Raw genomic sequence first — 25122 nt, forward strand, 5'->3', positions numbered from 1 at the left:
CATTACGAGGGGTAGTCCTGTAGTATATATCTATTACTAGGGATAGTCCTGTGGTATATATCTGTTGCTAGGGGTATTCCTAAGGTATATATTGGTTACTAGGGGTAGTCCTGCGGTATATATTGGTTACTAGGGGTAGTCCTGCGGGATATATTCATTACTATGGATAGTCCTGTGGTATATATCCATTACTAGGGGTAGTCCTGCGATGTATATGTATTACTAGGGGTAGTCCTGCGGTATATATATATTACTAGGGATAGTCCTGCAGTATATATCGGTTACAAGGGGTAGTCCTGTAGTGTATATCTATTACGAGCGATAGTCCTGCGGTTTATATCTGTTACTAGGGGTAGTCTTGTGGTATATATGTATTACTAGGGGTAGTCCTGCAGTATATATCTATTACTAGGAGTAGTCCTGCAGTATATATCCATTACTAGGGATAGCCCTGCGGTATATATCTGTTACTAGGGGTAGTCCTATAGTGTGTGTATATATATATATATATATATTACTAGGGGTAGTCCTGCGGTATATATCTATTACTAGGGGTAGTCCTGCGGTATATATGTATTAGTAGTGGTAGTCCTGCGGTATATATGTATTAGTAGTGGTAGTCCTGTGGTATATATGTATTATTAGGAGTATTCCTGCGGTATATGTTTTTTACTAGTGGTAGTCCTGCGGTATATATGTATTATTAGGGGTAGTCCTGTGGTATATACACTGCGTGCAGAATTATTAGGCAAATGAGTATTTTGACCACATCATCCTCTTTATGCATGTTGTCTTACTCCAAGCTGTATAGGCTCGAAAGCCTACTACCAATTAAGCATATTAGGTGATGTGCATCTCTGTAATGAGAAGGGGTGTGGTCTAATGACATCAACACCCTATATTAGGTGTGCATAATTATTAGGCAACTTCCTTTCCTTTGGCAAAATGGGTCAAAAGAAGGACTTGACAGGCTCAGAAAAGTCAAAAATAGTGAGATATCTTGCAGAGGGATGCAGCACTCTTAAAATTGCAAAGCTTCTGAAGCGTGATCATCGAACAATCAAGCGTTTCATTCAAAATAGTCAACAGGGTCGCAAGAAGCGTGTGGAAAAACCAAGGCGCAAAATAACTGCCCATGAACTGAGAAAAGTCAAGCGTGCAGCTGCCAAGATGCCACTTGCCACCAGTTTGGCCTATTTCAGAGCTGCAACATCACTGGAGTGCCCAAAAGCACAAGGTGTGCAATACTCAGAGACATGGCCAAGGTAAGAAAGGCTGAAAGACGACCACCACTGAACAAGACACACAAGCTGAAACGTCAAGACTGGGCCAAGAAATATCTCAAGACTGATTTTTCTAAGGTTTTATGGACTGATGAAATGAGAGTGAGTCTTGATGGGCCAGATGGATGGGCCCGTGGCTGGATTGGTAAAGGGCAGAGAGCTCCAGTCCGACTCAGACGCCAGCAAGGTGGAGGTGGAGTACTGGTTTGGGCTGGTATCATCAAAGATGAGCTTGTGGGGCCTTTTCGGGTTGAGGATGGAGTCAAGCTCAACTCCCAGTCCTACTGCCAGTTTCTGGAAGACACCTTCTTCAAGCAGTGGTACAGGAAGAAGTCTGCATCCTTCAAGAAAAACATGATTTTCATGCAGGACAATGCTCCATCACACGCGTCCAAGTACTCCACAGCGTGGCTGGCAAGAAAGGGTATAAAAGAAGAAAATCTAATGACATGGCCTCCTTGTTCACCTGATCTGAACCCCATTGAGAACCTGTGGTCCATCATCAAATGTGAGATTTACAAGGAGGGCAAACAGTACACCTCTCTGAACAGTGTCTGGGAGGCTGTGGTTGCTGCTGCACGCAATGTTGATGGTGAACAGACCAAAACACTGACAGAATCCATGGATGGCAGGCTTTTGAGTGTCCTTGCAAAGAAAGGTGGCTATATTGGTCACTGATTTGTTTTTGTTTTGTTTTTGAATGTCAGAAATTTATATTTGTGAATGTTGAGATGTTATATTGGTTTCACTGGTAAAAATAAATAATTGAAATGGGTATATATTTGTTTTTTGTTAAGTTGCCTAATAATTATGCACAGTAATAGTCACCTGCACACACAGATATCCCCCTAAAATAGCTAAAACTAAAAACAAACTAAAAACTACTTCCAAAAATATTCAGCTTTGATATTAATGAGTTTTTTGGGTTCATTGAGAACATGGTTGTTGTTCAATAATAAAATTAATCCTCAAAAATACAACTTGCCTAATAATTCTGCACTCCCTGTATGTATTACTAGGGGTAGTCCTGCTGTATACATATGTATTACTAGGGGTAGTCCTGCAGTATATATCCATTACTAGGGGTAGCCCTGCGGTATTTATCTATTACTAGGGGTAGTCCTGCAGTGTATATCCATTGCTATTGGTAGTCCTGCGGTATATATGTATTATTAGGGGTATTCCTGTGGTATATATGTATTACTAGGGGTAGTCCTGCTGTATACATATGTATTACTAGGGGTAGTCCTGCGGTATATATCCATTACTAGGGGTAGTCCTTCCGTATTTATCTATTACTAGGGGTAGTCCTGCGGTATATATATATATTACTAGGAGTAGTCCTGCGGTATATATATTACTAGGGGTAGTCCTGCAGTGTATATCCATTACTAGTGGTAATCCTGCGGTATATATGTATTATTAGGGGTATTCCTGCGGTATATATGTATTACTAGGGCTAGTCCTGCTGTATACATATGTATTACTAGGGGTAGTTCTGCAGTGTATATCCATTACTAGTGGTAGTCCTGCGGTATATATGTATTATTAGGGGTATTCCTGCGGTATATATGTATTACTAGGGGTAGTCCTGCTGCTATATATATATATATTACTAGGGGTAGTCCTGCGGTATATATGTATTACTAGGGGTAGTCCTTCGGTATATATGTATTACTAGGGGTAGTCCTGCTGCTATATATATGTATTACTAGGGGTAGTCCTGCGGTATATATGTATTACTAGGGGTAGTCCTTTGGTATATATGTATTAATAGGGGTAGTCCTGTGGTATATATGTATTACTAGGGTTAGTCCTGCTGTATACATATGTATTACTAGGGGTAGTCCTGTGGTATATATGTATTACTAGGTGTAGTCCTGCTGTATACATATGTATTACTAGGGGTAGTCCTACGGTATATATCCATTACTAGGGGTAGTCCTGCAGTATATATCCATTACTAGTGGTAGTCCTGTGGTATATACGGTATATATCCATTACTAGGGGTAGTCTTGCGGTATATATCTATCACTAGGGGTAGTCCTGTGGTATATATGTATTACTAGGTGTAGTCCTGCTGTATACATATGTATTACTAGGGGTAGTCCTTCGGTATATATCCATTACTAGGGGTAGTCCTGTGGTATATATCCATTACTAGGGGTAGTCCTGTGGTATACAGTACAAACCAAAAGTTTGGACACACCTTCTCATTCAAAGAGTTTTCTTTATTTTCATGACTATGAAGGCATCAAAACTATGAATTAACACGTGGAATTATATACATAACAAACAAGTGTGAAACAACTGAAAATATGTCATATTCTAGGTTCTTCAAAGTAGCCACCTTTTGCTTTGATTACTGCTTTGCACACTCTTGGCATTCTCTTGATGAGCTTCAAGAGGTAGTCCCCTGAAATGGTCTTCCAACAGTCTTGAAGGAGTTCCCAGAGATGCTTAGCACTTGTTGGCCCTTTTGCCTTCACTCTGCGGTCCAGCTCACCCCAAACCATCTCGATTGGGTTCAGGTCCGGTGACTGTGGAGGCCAGGTCATCTGGCGCAGCACCCCATCACTCTCCTTCATGGTCAAAAAGCCCTTACTTTCAAAGTTTTCCCAATTTTTCGGCTGACTGACTGACCTTCATTTCTTAAAGTAATGATGGCCACTCGTTTTTCTGTACTTAGCTGCTTTTTTCTTGCCATAATACAAATTCTAACAGTCTATTCAGTAGGACTATCAGCTGTGTATCCACCTAACTTCTCCTCAACGCCACTGATGGTCCCAACCCCATTTAAAAGGCAAGAAATCCCACTTATTAAACCTGACAGGGCACACCTGTGAAGTGAAAACCATTTCAGGGGACTACCTCTTGAAGCTCATCAAGAGAATGGCAAGAGTGTGCAAAGCAGTAATCAAAGCAAAAGGTGGCTACTTTGAAGAACCTAGAATATGACATATTTTCAGTTGTTTCACACTTGTTTGTTATATATATAATTCCACATGTGTTAATTCATAGTTTTGATGCCTTCAGTGTGAATCTACAATTTTCATAGTCATGAAAATAAAGAAAACTCTTTGAATGAGAAGGTGTGTCCAAACTTTTGGTCTGTACTGTATATTATTATCTATTATAAAAGCGCCATTCATTCCATAGCGCTGTACATATGAGAAGAGGTATACATACATAATACAGACAATTGCACTAATCATAAACAAGACGAGTTACAAACTGGTACAGAAGGAGAGAAGGCCCTGCCCGTGAGGGCTTACAATCTACATCAGGGGTAGGCAACCTCCGGCACTCCAGGTGTTGTGAAACTACAACTCCCAGCATGCATACTTGCTCTGCTCTTCTCAGAACTCTCATAGAAATGAATGGAGCATGCTGGGAATTGTAGTTTCACAACAGCTGGAGTGACGGAGGTTGCTGATCCCTGATCTACATGGTATGGGAGAGGGACACAGTAGGTGCGGGTGAAGTTGGTCATGGCGGTATGGAGGCAGCAGGGTCACTGGTTGTAGGCTTGTCTGAAGAGGCGGGTTTTCAGGTTTCTTTTGAAGGATTCCACTGTAGGTGAGAGTCTGATATGTTGGGGTAGCGAGTTCCAGAGTATGGAGGATGCACGGGAGAAATCTTGGAGGCGATTGTGGGAAGAGGCAATAAGAGGAGAGGAGAGAAGGAGGTCTTGTCAGGATCGGAGAGTGCGTGTGGGGGTGTATCAGGAAAGTAGCTCCGAGATGTAGGGAGGGGACAGGTTATGGACGGCCTTGTATGTATTTGTTAGTACTTTAAAGTGAATTCGCTGGGCAATGGGGAGCCAGTGAAGGGATTGGCAGAGGGGAGAGGCAGAGGAGTAATAGGGTGAGAGGTGGATTAGTCGGGCAGCAGAGTTGAGGATAGATTGGAGGGGTGCGAGAGCGCTAGATGGAAGGCCACAGAGGAGAGTGTTACAGTAGTCTAGGCGGGAGATGATGAGGGCATGTACAAACATTTTCGCAGATTCAAAGTTGAGGAAAGCATATCCATTACTAGGGGTATTACTGCTGTATATATCCATTACTATGGGTAGTCCTGCGGTATATATCCATTACTAAGGGTAGTCCTGTTGCATATATCCATTACTAGGGGAATTACTGCAGTATATATCCATTACTAGGGGTAGTTCTGCGGTATATATCTGTTACTAGGGGTATTACTGCAGTATATATCCATTACTATGGGTAGTCCTGCGGTATATATGTATTATTAGGGGTATTCCTGCGGTATATATGTATTACTAGGGGTAGTCCTGCAGTATATATCCATTACTAGGGGTAGTCCTTCGGTATTTATCTATTACTAGGGGTAGTCCTGCGGTATATATATATATATTACTAGGGCTAGTCCTGCTGTATACATATGTATTACTAGGGGTATTCCTGCAGTGTATATCCATTACGAATGGTAGTCCTGCGGTATATATGTATTATTAGGGGTATTCCTGCAGTATATATGTATTACTAGGGGTAGTCCTGCGGTATATATGTATTACTAGGGGTATTCCTGCGGTATATATGTATTACTAGGGGTAGTCCTGCTGCTATATATATGTATTACTAGGGGTAGTCCTGCGGTATATATGTATTACTTGGGGTAGTCCTGCGGTATATATGTATTACTTGGGGTAGTCCTTCGGTATATACCGTATGTATTACTAGGGGTATTCCTGCTGCTATATATATGTATTAATAAGGGTAGTCCTACGGTATATATCCATTACTAGGGGTAGTCCTGCAGTATATATCCATTACTAGGGGTAGTCTTGCGGTATATATCTATCACTAGGGGTAGTCCTGTGGTATATATGTATTACTAGGTGTAGTCCTGCTGTATACATATGTATTACTAGGGGTAGTCCTTCGGTATATATCCATTACTAGGGGTAGTCCTGTGGTATATATCCATTACTAGGGGTAGTCCTGTGGTATATATCCATTACTAGGGGTAGTCCTGTGGTATATATCCATTACTAGGGGTAGTCCTGTGGTATATATCCATTACTAGGGGTAGTCCTGTGGTATATATCCATTACTAGGGGTAGTCCTGTGGTATATATCCATTAATAGGGGTAGTCCTGCGGTATATATCTATTACTAGGGGTAGTCCTGCGGTATATATCTGTTACTACATATTTACTAGGAACACCATACTAATACGGTGTTGGACCCCCTTTTGGCTTCAGAACTGCCTTAATTCTACGTGGCATTGATTCAACAAGGTGCTGATAGCATTCTTTAGAAATGTTGGCCCATATTGATAGGATAGCATCTTGCAGTTGATGGAGATTTGAGGGATGCACATCCAGGGCACGAAGCTCCCGTTCCACCACATCCCAAAGATGCTCTATTGGGTTGAGATCTGGTGACTGTGGGGGCCATTTTAGTACAGTGAACTCATTGTCATGTTCAAGAAACCAATTGGAAATGATTCGATCTTTGTGACATGGTGCATTATCCTGCTGGAAGTAGCCATCAGAGGATGGATACATGTTCTCATTCTGTTTACGCCAAATTCGGACTCTACCATTTGAATGTCTCAACAGAAATCGAGACTCATCAGACCAGGCAACATTTTTCCAGTCTTCAACAGTCCAATTTTGGTGAGCTCGTGCAAATTGTAGCCTCTTTTTCCTATTTGTAGTGGAGATGAGTGGTACCCGGTGGGGTCTTCTGCTGTTGTAGCCCATCCGCCTCAAGGTTGTGCGTGTTGTGGCCTCACAAATGCTTTGCTGCATACCTCGGTTGTAACGAGTGGTTATTTCAGTCAACGTTGCTCTTCTATCAGCTTGAATCAGTCGGCCCATTCTCCTCTGACCTCCAGCCTCCACAAGGCATTTTTGCCCACAGGACTGCCGCATACTGGATGTTTTTCCCTTTTCACACCATTCTTTGTAAACCCTAGAAATGGTTGTGCGTGAAAATCCCAGTAACTGAGCAGATTGTGAAATACTCAGACCGGCCCGTCTGGCAGCAACAACCATGCCACACTCAAAATTGCTTAAAGGGACTCTGTCACCACTTTCTAACCCCCCCTTTTAAAAGTATTGTTCTCTCCATGGCGCCCTTGTGATTACAAAGGTGTTGTTATAACATAAATTCGCCGTCTCGTTTTGATAAAAATACCTTTTATCTAACCTGTCAATCTTGTGGATAAGGTGCCCAGGGCGTTTCTGAAGGTCTGAAGCTGCCGCCCGCCGCCGCCGTTGGTGCCCAGCTCCTCCCCTGATCCTTTCAGCGCCGCCTGAATGTAAAGAAATCCGCCTCCGGCTCTCGCTCAGTGCCCCCTCCTCCTTTTCAAAGATCCCGCGCGTGCGCACAGGCCTGTGCCTGATGCGCCCGTGCGGACATTTAGAATCAGCCTCATTGAGCGAAGTGCGCATGCGCGCACTTCGCTCAACCTCCTCATAAGACGAGCACTGCAGCCAGCCACTCAGAGCCTGCCAAGCGCTGTATGGAGCCGCAGGCTCTGAGTGGCTGGCTGCAGTGCTCGTCTTATGAGGAGGTTGAGCGAAGTGCGCGCATGCGCACTTCGCTCAATGAGGCTGATTCTAAATGTCCGCACGGGCGCATCAGGCACAGGCCTGTGCGCACGCGCGGGATCTTTGAAAAGGAGGAGGGGGCACTGAGCGAGAGCCGGAGGCGGATTTCTTTACATTCAGGCGGCGCTGAAAGGATCAGGGGAGGAGCTGGGCACCAACGGCGGCGGCGGCGGGCGGCAGCTTCAGACCTTCAGAAACGCCCTGGGCACCTTATCCACAAGATTGACAGGTTAGATAAAAGGTATTTTTATCAAAACGAGACGGCGAATTTATGTTATAACAACACCTTTGTAATCACAAGGGCGCCATGGAGAGAACAATACTTTTAAAAGGGGGGGTTAGAAAGTGGTGACAGAGTCCCTTTAAATCACCTTTCTTTCCCATTCTGACATTCAGTTTGGAGTTCAGGAGATTGTCTTGACCAGGAGCACACCCCTAAATGCATTGAAGCAACTGCCATGTGATTGGTTGACTAGATAATTGCATTAATGAGAAATAGAACAGGTGTTCCTAATAATTCTTTAGGCGAGTGTATATATATATATATATATATATATATATATATATATATATACCGCAGGACTACCCCTAGTAACAGATACAGTTGTGAACCCTTTGGAATGATATGGATTTCTGCGCAAATTGGTCATAAAATGTGATCTGATCTTCATCTAAGTCACAACAATAGACAATCACAATCTGCTTAAACTAATAACACACAAAAAATTACATGTTACCATGTTTTTATTGAACACACCATGTAAACATTCACAGTGCAGGTGGAAAAAGTATGTGAACCCCTAGACTAATGACATCTCCAAGAGCTAATCGGAGTGAGGTATCAGCCAACTGGAGTCCAATCAATGAGATGAGATTGGAGGTGTTGGTTACAGCTGCCCTGCCCTATAAAAAACACACACCAGTTCTCGGTTTGCTTTCCACAAGAAGCATTGCCTGATGTGAATGATGCCTCGCACAAAAGAGCTCTCAGAAGACCTACGATTAAGAATTGTTGACTTGCATAAAGCTGGAAAGGGTTATAAAGTATCTCCAAAAGCCTTGCTGTTCATCAGTCCACGGTAAGACAAATTGTCTATAAATGGAGAAAGTTCAGCACTGCTGCTACTCTCCCTAGGAGTGGCCGTCCTGTAAAGATGACTGCAAAAGCACAGCGTAGACTGCTCAATGAGGTGAAGAAGAATCCTAGAGTGTCAGCTAAAGACTTACAAAAGTCTCTGGCATATGCTAACATCCCTGTTAGCGAATCTACGATACGTAAAACACTAAACAAGAATGGATTTCATGGGAGTATACCACAGAGGAAGACACTGCTGTCCAAAAAAAACATTGCTGCACATTTACAGTTTGCACAAGAGCACCTGGATGTTCCACAGCAGTACTGGCAAAATATTCTGTGGACAGATGAAACAAAAGTTGAGTTGTTTGGAAGAAACACACAACACTATGTGTGGAGAAAAAGAGGCCCAGCACACCAACATCAAAACCTCACCCCAACTGAGAAGTATGGTGGTGGAGGCATCATGGTTTGGGGCTGATCTGCTGCGTCAGGGCCTGGACGGATTGGTATCATCGAAGGAAAAATGAATTCCCAAGTATATCAAGACATTTTGCAGGAGAACTTAAGGCCATCTGTCCACCAGCTGAAGCTCAAAAGAAGATGGGTGTTGCAACAGGACAACGACCCAAAGCATAGAAGCAAAACAACAACAGAATGGCTTAAACAGAAGAAAATACGCCTTCTGGAGTGGCCCAGTCAGAGTCCTGACCTCAACCCGATTGAGATGCTGGGACATGACCTCAAGAAAGCGATTCACACCAGACATCCCAAGAATATTGCTGAACTGAAACAGTTCTGTAAAGAGGAATGGTCAAGAATTACTCCTGACCGTTGTGCACGTCTGATCTGCAACTACAGGAAACGTTTGGTTGAAGTTATTGCTGCCAAAGGAGGTTCAACCAGTTATTAAATCCAAGGGTTCACATACTTTTTCCACCTGCACTGTGAATGTTTACATGGTGTGTTCAATAAAAACATGGTAACATTTAATTCTTTGTGTGTTATTAGTTTAAGCAGACTGCGATTGTCTATTGTTGTGACTTAGATGAAGATCAGATCACATTTTATGTCCAATTTGTGCAGAAATCCATATCATTACAAAGGGTTCACATACTTTTTCTTGCAACTGTATACACCGCAGGACTATCCCTAGTAATACATATATACCGCAGGACTACCCAGGGGCGTAGCTAAAGGCTCATGGGCCCTGGTCTAAAGGTTCAGCTTGGGCCCCCCCCCTTCCCTCAGTGTTTTGTTGCTAGGGAAGCACATAGCCTTCACGCTGCCTGTGGCAAAAATTTTAACAGTAGATTACCCTCCCAACCCCATCATGACAAATTCTTGACCCAAGCCCTTCCCTCCAGCCAGAGCTATAACTTGACCAGTATGCACTTTCTATAATACTGGTGTCTTCTTATGGGGCGCAAGGGTCTTTGGGCCCCCTCAGGCTCCTGGGCCCGGTAGCGACTGCTACCTCTGCACCCCCTATAGCTACGCCCCTGGGACTACCTCTAGTAATACATATATACCGCAGGACTACCCCTAGTAATACATATATACCGCAGGACTACCCCTAGTAATACATATATACCGCAGGACTACCCCTAGTAATACATATATACCGCAGGACTACCCCTAGTAACAGATATATACTGCAGGACTACCCCTAGTAACAGATATATACCGCAGGACTACCCCTAGTAACAGATATATACCGCAGGACTACCCCTAGTAATACATATATACCGCAGGACTACCCCTAGTAATACATATATACCGCAGGACTACCCCTAGTAACAGATATATACCACAGGACTACCCCTAGTAACAGATATATACCGCAGGACTACCCCTAGTAATACATATATACCGCAGGACTACCCCTAGTAACAGATATATACTGCAGGACTACCCCTAGTAATACATATATACCGCAGGACTACCCCTAGTAATACATATATACCGCAGGACTACCCCTAGTAACAGATATATACCGCAGGACTACCCCTAGTAATACATATATACCGCAGGACTACCCCTAGTAATACATATATACTGCAGGACTACCCCTAGTAATACATATATACCGCAGGACTACCCCTAGTAATACATATATACTGCAGGACTACCCCTAGTAACAGATATATACCGCAGGACTACCCCTAGTAATACATATATACTGCAGGACTACCCCTAGTAACTGATATATACTGCAGGACTACCCCTAGTAATACATATATACCGCAGGACTACCCCTAGTAACAGATATATACCGCAGGACTACCCCTAGTAACAGATATATACCGCAGGACTACCCCTAGTAATACATATATACCGCAGGACTACCCCTAGTAATACATATATACCGCAGGACTACCCCTAGTAATACATATATACCGCAGGACTACCCCTAGTAACAGATATATACCGCAGGACTACCCCTAGTAACAGATATATACCACAGGACTACCCCTAGTAACAGATATATACCGCAGGACTACCCCTAGTAATACATATATACCGCAGGACTACCCCTAGTAACAGATATATACTGCAGGACTACCCCTAGTAATACATATATACCGCAGGACTACCCCTAGTAATACATATATACCGCAGGACTACCCCTAGTAACAGATATATACTGCAGGACTACCCCTAGTAATACATATATACCGCAGGACTACCCCTAGTAACAGATATATACCGCAGGACTATCCCTAGTAATACATATATACCACAGGACTACCCCTAGTAATACATATATACCGCAGGACTACCCCTAGTAACAGATATATACCGCAGGACTACCCCTAGTAACAGATATATACCACAGGACTACCCCTAGTAATACATATATACTGCAGGACTACCCCTAGTAACAGATATATACCGCAGGACTACCCCTAGTAACAGATATATACCACAGGACTACCCCTAGTAATACATATATACTGCAGGACTACCCCTAGTAACAGATATATACCGCAGGACTACCCCTAGTAACAGATATATACCACAGGACTACCCCTAGTAATACATATATACAGCAGGACTACCCCTAGTAACAGATATATACCGCAGGACTACCCCTAGTAACAGATATATACCGCAGGACTACCCCTAGTAATACATATATACCACAGGACTACCCCTAGTAATACATATATACCGCAGGACTACCCCTAGTAATACATATATACCACAGGACTACCCCTAGTAATACATATATACCACAGGACTACCCCTAGTAACAGATATATACCGCAGGACTACCCCTAGTAACAGATATATACCACAGGACTACCCCTAGTAATACATATATACTGCAGGACTACCCCTAGTAACAGATATATACAGCAGGACTACCCCTAGTAACAGATATATACCGCAGGACTACCCCTAGTAACAGATATATACAGCAGGACTACCCCTAGTAATACATATATACCACAGGACTACCCCTAGTAACAGATATATACTGCAGGACTACCCCTAGTAATACATATATACCGCAGGACTACCCCTAGTAATACATATATACAGCAGGACTACCCCTAGTAATACATATATACCGCAGGACTACCCCTAGTAATACATATATACCGCAGGACTACCCCTAGTAATACATATAGTAACAGTATACTGCAGGACTACCCCTAGTAATACATATATACCGCAGGACTACCCCTAGTAATACATATATACCGCAGGACTACCCCTAGTAATACATATAGTAACAGTATGCTGCAGGACTACCCCTAGTAATACATGTATGCTGCAGGACTACCCCTAGTAATACATGTATGCTGCAGGACGACCCCTAGTAATACAGATATATAAGGGTGGTCTGGTCCCGCAGGACAGTATCGCGCAGACGAGCACACAGCCCACACAGAGAAGGGACCAGGCTTTGGGACTGATGACGTAGCAGGCGGTGACGTCAGCACACCTGGTAACAGCGGGCAGGCCGGAGTCTCCCTGTGTGGAAAGCAGGGAATGGAGCCAGGACTTGGAGAGGAGGGCTGCCATTGGCTGGCGCCCGTCACGTGACAGCTCCGGGGCTCCGAGCTGGCGTTCTAGTTTAGTAGTCGTCTCGTTGGCGGACGCTGCGGCTGTGTCAGCGCAGGGCGGCGGGCGGGAGGCTGACGTGACACGGTGTGGTGGATCCCGGGGACTGGACTGAGCGGATTTTGATGGGCTGAGAGCGCTGAGCGTGGGGAGTGAGAGGCCGGAGCGGGACTGCTCCCCGCACCCTGACGGCAGGCAGCATGGGTAAGTAGTTCTCCCGGACACGGGCCTGGGCGAGGAGACACACCTGGGGAGGTCACGTGACCCGCCCTGGCCGGAGGGAGGGGGGCGCTGTGCTCTGCCTGGCAGGACTAGCGGACCCCAACTTTTCCTGTCAGGATGGGGGGGCGGGTGACATCCAGGTGCAGTCATGTGACGTGTATGGTGAGGGGGGCTCTTAAAGGGCTTGTCTTGTTTGTACCTCCCCCATAGGGTGTGTGTGGGGGCAGAAATTCCCCTCTAACGCTTATTCCTGAGCTTCCTGTGCCTTGTATGACGTGTATGGTACAAATCAAGAAGAAGCAGGACTGTGGGGTCCCTGGTGGTCCGGCTGTGTGGGTCACTCTGGTATCTGATCTGCTTGGTTGCTATGGGCAACGTAGATCTTTGTAGAATGTTTGCCCCCCCAGATATTGAGGCCATAATATGGATGTGGGAGCGTGTCCTCGTTATGCCTGTCCCTAGTTTTCGGCAGGGCACTCCTTTTGAAATCTCTCTCCTTCTGACATCCCCTGTGCACATGCATGCTCGGCTCAGCAGCCCCTGTGCACATGCATGCTCGGCTGGGAAGAGGGGAATAATAACCCTCAGCCGGACTCCTAGTGGTGGCTTATTTCCTGGGAACAGATCAGGCCTGCTGACATCTCATCAGCCCGCTCCTTCTTTGCTTCACATTGGCCCTCAGGTACAGTCCTCCATACATATTAGATGGTCGCCCGGTGGTGCCCGCTGACGAGTCACCTGACTGGCATCTGGTCTTCCTCTCTTAGGTGCCAGTCAGGTGATTCGAGAGGTGTTTTTTTGACACGGTGCCAATAGTCAATGGCTCTGGCCTCATACATAGTGGGAATCGCCCCCACTGCATACAGGACTGGTCTGGGGTGAGTCGCTGGTCATCTCAGGCTCTGATCACTCGTTTATAGGGGTATCGGGGGGGCGTCCTATAATATTAGGTGACCCCCCCATCCCTTGTATCGGGGACTCTCTGGAGGTTTCTGTATGTGGTGGAACATTCTGTAGATTGGTTTTCTCTGTATTTGTCTGTGCTGCTCCAGGACTGAGGTCAGTGATGGACACTGTGGAGACGTCCTGGTCGGCAGCCGGTGGGAATAGATCTCGGCAGTAGTCCTGCTGGATCAGTCATGGGCATGGTTCTCACCTGAGCGTTTTACAGCGCGTACGAACGCGCTGTAAAACGCCCTATGCCCCAAGAAGTACAGGAGCTTTGGGGTGTACGCCTCTGTTGTCAATAGCAAAAACGCGCGTACGACTGCGTTTCCAAATACAAAAACGCCCCAAAATACGCCCGATAAAAACGCCTGTAAACAGCGCTTATCGGATACGCTCAGGTGTGAACCCAGCCTTAGGAGTGGTAGGTGGCAGTAAGGACTACTGTAGGTTGTATTATTGCCGATAGAGTCTCTGTGGGAAGTCTTCTCCAGCGTTCCTGTTCTATCGTGCGGCCCCATAGAAATGAATGGGTCCGCAATTCCGTTCCCCAAAATGCGGAACAGAATTGCAGACGTGTGAATAGACCCTAATGGTAACCTTATTTCTCAGAGGGTCCTAAATGTGGCGTCACTGGTACCCCATAGGAATGGGGGAGCGAGGCGGGGGCGGCCACCTCTGCCGGGGGAGCGAGGCGGGGACGGCCACCTCCTGCAGGGTGGGGGTGATGGTGGTGGGGGGGGGGAAGGAGGAGGATCGGCCTCTTCTCCACCAAGCTCATTACCCCTTTCCTCTTTGGGTTGAATATAGCATTGGTTGGAAAATTCCCTTCTGACACCTGACTTCTTAGAAAAAAAATTTGAAATTTCCTCTTTCTTCTCCCCTAAGGCCTAGTTCACACTTCAGTGATTTCGAGCCCAAACCAGTGGTGAAGCCTCCACAGAGATCGGTTGTGATGGAAAGATTTCCTCCTGTTCTGTGTGTTTGACCCGCACCTGGTTTTGGCTCATTCAGATGAGCGGGTGCGGACCCATGCATTTCAATGGGGCTGCGAAAGATGTGAACAACACACAGTGTATTGTCCGCAATTGCAGACAAGAATAGGCATTTCTATCACGGGGCCGGCCAGGTGCGGTCCGCAAAACGCAGACATCCGGAAGGAAGTTAGGTGACACTTAATGTGTTTGTTCATCAGGTGGTCCCATCCGTGGCACATGCAGCAGGTTGTCCCGTGCACACAGGGATGTGGTGCAGAAGAATGATCGCAGTAGTGATTGTTCATCCCCATACAGGGGAAGGGATCCCAGTCATTGGCTTACTTTCACCCATGTTGATAGGATGTATGTGCTGTCAATCCTCTTTTTAGGGTGTTTGATTCCGCACCCCGTGGAGGGTCAGCTCCTGATTTCCCCCATTGGATGATGGTGGGGGTAATCCTTGTGCGTGGGTCCAGCCTCCGATCTCGCAGAATCACGTTTGATTTTAATCCATTGTGTGAACCTGCCCTTAGGGTTTCGTGGTTGGATTTGCCTGTGGCCATCGGACACGTATTGACTAAAGGATCCATGACAGACATCCAAAGCTGACATTGGGATTTCTGCTCTGGATGTGTGGTTTCAGATGAATGCAGCTGTTTTACAGTGGCAGGAATTACTGCAGTAAGTGCGCTGTGTGTGAATCTGACATAGGAGGCCCTTCCGTGCCGTCCTGCCGAGCTCCCGGCGATGACGTCCCTTAGCGCGGCGGATTCCCTATAGCCAGGCCTTGCGTTTCTGAAGGGTTTACTCTCTAAACGGGGAAGGTGAGTGCTGGGAATGGACGGGCTGGCACATTCCTTTACCGGGGTAGGATGTTTGACAGTTAATGCAGCTGATCAATGACTACACGCCGGATCCAGACGGGCCAGCGATAAGACCTAGTGTGTATAATGCAACGAGATTTAAAGGGGGTTTTCCAGACTCCCGCTATCGATGACCTATCCTCAGGTGAGAATCTGACACCCCGCATCCCCATCCGACTCTGGAACTAGCACTTTGAATGGAACACAAAGCAGACAGCTCCGTTCACAGTGTAGTGGCCGTGCTGGGTACTGCAGTTCATCTCCCATTCACTTCAATGGTAACTGAGCTGCAGTAACCAGGTATGGCCACTACACTTTGAACGGCGCTGTCTGCTTCCTGTTCAATTCCAGATCTAGTTCTGGCGATGGAGGCTGCAGGTGTCACACCCTCACCGATCAGATATTAATGTCACCTATCCTGAGGATAGGTCATCAATATCAGGAGCCTGGAAAATTCCTTTAAATGCGTTGTGCACTTTTTTGTTGTTTGAAGGATCTCATGGAAGGTGTTCTGCTGTTTGAACCCCCAGGCGCCACCACAGGTGAACTAATGTATTACATGGTGCACATCATGTAATAAATCGGTGGGCTGGTTGTGCCGGGTCCTCCATTGTACTGGATTCGTGATGATGCTTCAGTACGGATATTTTTGTTCTTTGTAGGCTTACTACGGTATGGTCACGGGGCCATTTTTTGTTCAGAATATTCTTTAATGTCTTCACCTGCATTTGGATAGGTTGAGTTGTAGGGCTCGTTCACAGGAGCGGATGCCATGCGGGTAATCTGCTGCGTGAGAGAGAGCCAAGCCCCGCTCCGGACAGCAGAGACCCGGAGCAGTAACATGATTGATAATGCTCGGTGCCTCTCTGTGATCTTTTTACTACGAAATCACAATGACAGCTTTATCTGACTGTGATTTTGTAGTAAAAAGGCCACAGAGGGACGGAGCATTGTCAATCATGTTACTGCTCCGGGTCTCTGCTGTCCAGAACGGGGCTTGGCTCTCTCTCACGCAGCAGATTACCCGCACGGCATCCGCTCCTGTGAACGAGCCCGTAGGAAGAGTTCTCGCCGCTCAGAATCCTCCTCTTTGACCGGGGAGGACATGTATTTCATGGATCTTGCATGGTAGAAGTCTGGCTGGTGTCTCCTTCTTGCAGCAAAATCGTCTACACCTTCTGATGAAACAATCCCATTAAAGGGGTTGTCCTTGGTACAGGTATTGATGACCTACCCTTAGGATAGGTCATCAATATCAGATCGGTGGGGTCCAACCCCCGGCATAGCCACCGATCAACTGTTTTGGGCAGCCGCAGTGCAGGGAGCTGGAAGCAGAAGGCCCCGTACACTGTGGGGGTCACCATGTTGGGGTCGGATCCGAGCTGCAGTGCCGTAAACTACGCAATGTACAGAGACTACTGCTTCCACTCTATTGATCATGGATCATCAGTATCTGTAGCCTGGACAACCCCTTTAACATGAGGTTTTGGTGCCGTGGTTTCAGGCCGTCACCCAGCTTTTCACAGACCTTGAAACTTGAAAGACACTTGGGCTGCGTTCACACTGCACTCTGTGTCCGTTTGGCGTATATGCGTCAGGAAAGCTCTTAAAACGTTATGTCAAATACACTGCTCAAAAAAATAAAGGGAACACAAAAATAACACATCCTAGATCTGAATTAATTAAATATTCTTCTGAAATACTTTGTTGTTTACATAGTTGAATGTGCTGACAACAAAATCACACCAAAAAAAAAAATGGAAATCATATTTTTGAACCCATGGAGGTCTGGATTTGGAGTCACCCTCAAAATTAAAGTGGAAAAACACACTACAGGCTGATCCAACTTTGATGTAATGTCCTTAAAACAAGTCAAAATGAGGCTCAGTAGTGTGTGTGGCCTCCACGTGCCTGTATGACCTCCCTACAACGCCTGTGCATGCTCCTGATGAGGTGGCAGACGGTCTCCTGAGGGATCTCCTCCCAGACCTGGACTAAAGCATCTGCCAACTCCTGGACAGTCTGTGGTGCAACGTGACGTTGGTGGATAGAGCGAGACATGATGTCCCAGATGTGCTCAATTGGATTCAGGCCTGGGGAACGGGCGGGCCAGTCCATAGCATCAATGCCTTCGTCTTGCAGGAACTGCTGACACACTCCAGCCACATGAGGTCTAGCATTGTCTTGCATTAGGAGGAACCCAGGGCCAACCGCACCAGCATATGGTCTCACAAGGGGTCTGAGTATCTCATCTCAGTACCTAATGGCAGTCAGGCTACCTCTGGCGAGCACATGGAGGGCTGTGCGGCCCTCCAAAGAAATGCCACCCCACACCATTACTGACCTAATGCCAAACCGGTCATGCTGGAGGATGTTGCAGGCAGCAGAACGTTCTCCACGGCATCTCCAGACTCTGTGACGTCTGTCACATGTGCTCAGTGTGAACCTGCTTTCATCTGTGAAGAGCACAGGGCGCCAGTGGCGAATTTGCCAATCTTAGTGTTTTCTTGCAAATGCCAAACGTCCTGCACGGTGTTGGGCTGTAAGCACAACCCCCACCTATGGACGTCGGGCCCTCATATCACCATCATGGAGTCTTTTTCTGACCGTTTGAGCAGACACATGCACATTTGTGGCCTGCTGGAGGTCATTTTGCAGGGCTCTGGCAGTGCTCCTTCTGTTCCTCCTTGCACAAAGGCGGAGGTAGCGGTCCTGCTGCTGGGTTGTTGCCCTCCTACGGCCTCCTCCACGTCTCCTGATGTACTGGCCTGTCTCCTGGTAGCGCCTCCATGCTCTGGACACTACGCTGACAGACACAGCAAACCTTCTTGCCACAGCTCGCATTGATGTGCAATCTTGGATAAGCTGCACTACCTGAGCCACTTGTGTGGGTTGTAGACTCCGTCTCATGCTACCACTAGAGTGAAAGCACCGGCAGCATTCAAAAGTGACCAAAACATCAGCCAGGAAGCATAGGAACTGAGAAGTGGTCAGGTCACCACCTGCAGAACCACTCCTTTATTGGGGGTGTCTTGCTAATTGCCTATAATTTCCACCTGTTGTCTATCCCATTTGCACAACAGCATGTGAAATTGATTGTCAGTCAGTGTTGCTTCCTAATTGGACAGTTTGATTTCACAGAAGTGTGATTGACTTGGAGTTACATTGTGTTGTTTAAGTGTTCCCTTTATTTTTTTGAGCAGTGTATATCCATAGGCCAACGTGTGCCAGGCGTGTACTTTTGGCCTCCATCTGGCTGGTACACATCGGTCTCCAGGTGACGTGTGCCAGTGGCGTACACCGGCAAATCCTGCATCACAGTGACTCCTGGTACAGTCAGTTCCTATCTGATTGTGGTGCTGTTGCACTGTGCTCATATCATCAGGCTGGGTCAGTCCACAGATACAGCCCGTGTGAATCAGCCCTCCGTTCTGGTATTGTAATCATGGTCAGCGATGTCTGTCAGCTCCGTTGTGGGAGGACAGGAATAAAATAGAATTGAAAGGGTAAGATTGATGTTGTGCGCCCCTGGCTGCAGCCTTTGAGGGGTGCAGGGAGAGGCTGTCGTCCTGGAAGAAGGGGTGTTACACAGTTTTAGTTTGGGTAGGATGAGGACGAGGCTGTCCAGCGCAGATAAGGATCACTCTTGCGCTGTGATTAGCGGGAAGTGACGGCCGTGGAGTCCTGGGGTGTGAGTTTTGTCCTGGATTAGCCTCTCTGCAGTAGGCGGCCGCTCCCGGATTAGGAGTACAGGGGAGAGCAGCGTCACTGGGAATAAAGCCGGGTTTAGGGTCCATTCACACATCCATATGTGTTTTGCGGATCCGCAAAACATTGACACCGGCAATGTGCGTTCCGCATTTTTCGGACCACACGTCGCTGGCACTCTCATAGAAAATGCCTTACAAGAATAGGACATGTTCTATTTATTTTTCATTTTTTGCAGATCTGAAAGTGCGGCTCCATTGAAAATGAATAGGTCCACACCTGTTCCGCAAAATTGCTTAACGGATGCGGACCCATTTTGCGGACGTGTGAATGGGATCTTACACAAGGCAATTGTCGGGCCGATTATCAGGAACGGACATAAAGGCAGGTTTACACTCGTGCACATCGCCGTAGCTCTTTTTGCTGCCTGCAAATTGCGGATTTGCAAAACACAGACATCGGCCGCGTGCGCTGCGCTTTTTGCGTAACGGAACGTCCTGCGGATAGCGCACGGTGTGCTTTCCGCATCTTTTACGACCCCGTTGAAGTGAATGGGTCCGCATCCAACCCGCAAAAAATGCGGATCGAATGCGGTCAAAAAACACCTTCATGTGCATGAGCTACATTAGGCTGCGTTCACACAACAAAAAGTCTTGATATTAATATTTGATATAAAATTTACAGTTTTTGGGGGGACGGTGGCGGGGGGGGGGGGGGGGGGGGGTGTGTGTGTGGCCTCTTTCACACAAGCCATACGGATTTTGTCAGGATCAGGGCTCGTGCACATGAAAGTGGAGTGTTTTGCAGTTCCCAGATTGTGGATCCGCCGAGCACGGATACTGGCAGTGTGCGTTTTGCGGAACGGCTGGCCGCTAATAAACCAATCCTATCCTTGTCTGTAATGCGGACAATTTTAGGACCGGTTCTATTTATTTATTTTCTGGAACTGCCACGCAGACATGCGGACACGGAATGCACGCAGAGTCATTTCCGTCTTTGAACGGTTCCACATATGGGCCGCAAAAAAAGCGGAACAGACATGGACAAAAAATAAGTTTGTGTGCATGAGCCCTGAAGCTGATAGTTTTTTTTAGGCAGGTGCAATTTTTTATTTTTCTCCTGAGATTGTGTTCAGTGTTTCCGGTTTTTCTGTGTTGGATCCGGATTGCGTCTGGTTTTTCATGCACGTGATCTCTAGAACCGGCGGTGTCGGCTGTGGCGCTGTATCCCCCCCCCCCCGTCCATGGGAGGAGGGATGGAGGTGTCTGCTGCATGTTAGTGGGCTCCCAGGCTGGCGGTGCTGCTCGTTTCTTCCTCCCTGTAATTTGGGGGTTGTATGGTGGGGAAGGGCGTAGAATCGCCTCGGACCCATCTGTTGTCATTGCGGGGGACGCCCTTGTGATTCCCACTATAGCCATGAATTGCTGCTAAGATCTTGAGTCATTACTTACCAACACTCCCTCCTCTCCTTCTCTTGCGTCTCAGGAATGCGCTACCTCACCGCCTCGTTACACTTCCGTGGTTTTCGGACTGTATATAAAAGGCCTCTTGTAGCAGAATAGGACCAGGTGCCAAGTCCTCTTTAAACTGGGCTGATTTAAAATGACGACCATCAACCTCACTGCGCTGCTCTACAGTAGATGGTAATGATGTCATCCTGCCTATGATATGTCATCATGGCTGAGCTGCCGGACAGGAAATCTCGCCAAATGCTGGAGCGCTGTGTGTCGCGAGGCCCTGTCCTCTGCAAATGGAGGCAACCAGTGCTGCCCACATTCTAGGACAAGTTACTTGTGGCCGCCTTAAATTATTCCCAGAGAACCCCTTTAAGTCTTGTTTTTCTTTTGGGGACTCCCGGGGCCAGAGATCTGTATCCAGTTTACTTTTCTACCATCCCTTGCGCCATACAATCCATTCCCCCCCCCTGTAGGGTTTGACTGAGCTGCAGTACCGGACACAGCCACATCCGTGTGTATGGTGTGCCTGAGTAATCCTGGAGAATCCCTTTAAGTGACTGCTTCAGACACTTTTCCTGCCCTGGTACGGAGAGGGGCGGCAGGAGGAAGTGGTGTTTGGGGCCATGCATCCACTTCGTGCTTTCCGGCTGCAGCATGTGTCTTGGCTCAGATTTACATCTTTCAGCAGTCGCTTTCCTGTAGTCACTTTGCATTTTCTTCCTCAAACTTGGGCTTCCTGAGAAACAAATAGAAGCCATTAAAGCTGAGGACTGACTGTCTGTACTCCGCAGAATCCATCTCTAACCTTATTAAACCTGCTGGGGTTTATATCGCCTGCAGCGCACTGTTCACATCCGTGTAGTGATATGTGCAGTCTGCTGTGTAATAAAATCACATCGGTAAGATGAGTTTGGATGCCTAGTATCCAGCTGAAAAGGACAGTTGGGAGGAGCATTTTGATGGTGCTGCTCTCTCAGCCAGTCAGCATTGCTGAAAATGCTCCCAGCGATGCTGATTGGCTGGTCCTCACCAATGTCCTTTTCAGCTGGATTCCAGGCACTTCATACAGTCTCCTAAACTTTGCCCTGAGAGCTGTGTTGTTTGGGCCCTCGGCACCTGCTAGTTGGGGGCCCTCTCCATTATTGGGAATGATCAGGATTTATTTTGCTACACTGCAAACAGCCTGGACTGAAACAGTACAAATTCTATGGCCTATTACACAAGCATTCATCTGGCAGTGTAATACTGCCCCAGATTGCCTGAGCAAACGTTCGTTCATTGGGCAATTGTTGTTTATTTTTTTTTATTTTAATTTTTTTTTAAGCACGCTTAAAAATCAGTGTTTGCCGGCGGCAGGTTGTGCTGTCTAATTACGATCTGCTGCCGGCAGACCACTAGACTGTATAGGGGCGAACAATGACATTAGCAATCGCTCCTCCCCATACTGTGGAGGAGATCGCTGCATGGAGCTAGCAGGAAGGAACTCTTCTCTCCCAACAATCGCTTGCTCAATCGTCCTTAAGCCTCTGTTCACACTAACGTTGCGAGCCTCAAGGGCTTCCGTCATATTGGACAGGAAGAACAGCAGATGGGTTCAGCGCTCCCATCCCCCCCCCCTGTATTTCTGCTTCTCTTGACTGAAGGAAGAATTGATAGACATGTGGATGGAGCCGTACATGTACCGAAGCTGCTGCTGCCGGGGTGTCCTGGACAGGTCTGCAGGTGGAGTAGCATTTGTTGTACTCCGTGCAGAGATGTCAGCAGCGGCATTATTAATAGTGTAAGCACCAAAAGCTCTGCAGTCACTTCCTCCACGTGGCGGGCAGGAAATCTGACGTCACCCGCAGGTGCTGCCCCGGACCAACGTCTGTTGTTTGTACCCACAAACACCTGTAAGCAGCAGGCAGAGGGGGAACGTGTGCCCTGTTCAGTCACAACCCGGGCCTCGGCTGTGACTTGTTTGTATTGTATATTGCCCATTTCCTATGACCTTCTATGCTTTTGACATCCCTTTTCCAAGTGCCATGCTGGAGGACATGGAAGACATAGGAGGGGGGCACTGAGACCACTCTTCATGAGCCAGGGGAAAACAAAATGTCTCATTACTTTCCCTGCAACTTTGATAAATGCTTCCCCAAGGCTTCATTCACACGACCGTATTTTTTCCACACATCTTTTTTGCAGGACCGCGGAACGGAAAAACGGATGTACATCTGCACACGGTGTGCGGTCTTTTGCAGGACCGCGCAACGGAAATACGGATGTACGTCGGCACACAGTGTGCGGTCCGCATCTTTTGCAGCCCCATTGAAATAAATTGGTCCGCACCCGTTCTGCGGAACGGATGCGGACCTATTCGTACTGTCGTGTGATTGAGTCCTTAGGAATATACGTTTGAGGTAGTTTTGTTTCTATGGCTCCTATTCAGAGCTGTGTGTTTCCATGGTTACACACTGATCTTGTAATTTCCCTACATACGTGTATTAGGTTAGCGATTTGTAGAAGATGGAGTATGACTACAGGATCAGACGACACAGCTTGTTTGTAGTCTGTTACCGTGGAGACAGAAGTTTGCACAGGAACTTTATACACAAAATGGAAGGAGACTATTTACAAAGTAGCTTTATTTTTTACTTAAAGGGGTTGTCTCACTTCAGTAAATGGCTTTAATCATGTAGAGAAAGTTAATACAAAGCCCTTACTAATGTATTGTGATTCTCCATATTGTCTCCTTTTCTGGCTGGATTCATTTTTCCATCACATTATAAACTGCTAGTTTCCATGGTTATGACCACCTCAGCGGTGGTCATGCCTGCTCCTTGCCTGAACTTGGGTTCCAGTGAAGGTATGCTTTTTTGACTGTTTGCCTGTGTACTGAACTTCTTCCTGTTAACCGATTCTGATACCATCTGCTGCCTGCCCTGACCTCGGATTAGTTCACGGAATTGTACGATCTCTTCCTGCCTTGACCTCTGCCTGTTTACCGACTACGAGTATTGCCTGATCCCTTGGTGCTTTGCGTCGGTGTCTGACCTTCGTGGGTCAGCAGCCAAGTACATTAACTATTATAAGAGCTAGCAGCCTGCTGGGTCACCTGCAGCGAAGGCCAGATCCCTGTGTAGGGGTTAAAGGGTGAAAACCGGGGAACCGCCAGGATGACTCCCTTAGGACTAGCCCAAAGTCATATCGGCTAGTTGATGCAATGGATCCACACCCGTTACAACTGCTACATTTCTAGCAAAGCAGTTTAGTCTATGTAATGAGGATTGCAATATCGTATGATGTCCTGTCTTACAGCAAGCAGGAGACCAGGAGTCGGGATTCTTTGGTTGGCAATGACTCGATCGGTACAAGGAGCATAGTGACAGCGTAACTTAAAGGGGTATTCCCATTACATACAATTGGGGCATATCGTTAGGATATGCCCCCATTGTCTGAGAGGTGCGGGTCCCACCTCTGTGTTAAGGCTGCCTGGGGTCTGATGTAGGCCCCAAACCAGCCTTGAGTAATTTCCAGCAGGCTGGTCAATGTCAGAATAGCATTGCCATTAAAATGCAATGCACTCAAAAAGCTGTCTTAGGCTGGGTTCACACGGGCGAGATTTCCGCACGGGTGCAATGCGTGAAGTGAACACATTGCACCCGCACTGAAACCGAACTCATTCATTTCTATGGGGCTGTGCACATGAGCGGTGATTTTTCACGCATCACTTGTGTGTTGCGTGAAAATCGCAGCATGCTCTATATTGTGCGTTTTACACGCAACGCAGGCCTCATAGCAAGCAGATGCGGTGCGATTTTCACGTACGGTTGCTAGGAGACTATCGGGATGGGGACCCGATCATTATTATTTTCCCTTATAACATGGTTATAAGGGAAAATAATAGCATTCTGAATACAGAATGCTTAGTAAAATAGTGATGGAGGGGTTAAAAA

The 25122-nt window shown here is 46.7% G+C and overlaps 1 protein-coding gene across 4 annotated transcripts in view; it reads left to right on the plus strand.

Annotated features, from left to right (window-relative positions):
* Window positions 1-12986: 12986 nt before the first annotated feature.
* Window positions 12987-25122, plus strand: part of LOC120997286 (CD2 associated protein) — an 88208-nt gene continuing 76072 nt past the window's right edge. For 3 of the 4 annotated variants that reach the window (XM_040427311.1, XM_040427314.1, XM_040427315.1), the window contains exon 1: window positions 12987-13219. In XM_040427311.1, coding sequence (XP_040283245.1) covers window positions 13216-13219 — 4 coding nt within the window. In that variant the 5' untranslated portion in view covers window positions 12987-13215. The remainder of the gene's footprint in view (window positions 13220-25122) is intronic. The other variant, XM_040427313.1, reaches the window with a different exon arrangement.

The sequence above is a fragment of the Bufo bufo genome, chromosome 4 (assembly GCF_905171765.1).
Source record: "Bufo bufo chromosome 4, aBufBuf1.1, whole genome shotgun sequence".
Classification (NCBI taxonomy): domain Eukaryota; kingdom Metazoa; phylum Chordata; class Amphibia; order Anura; family Bufonidae; genus Bufo; species Bufo bufo.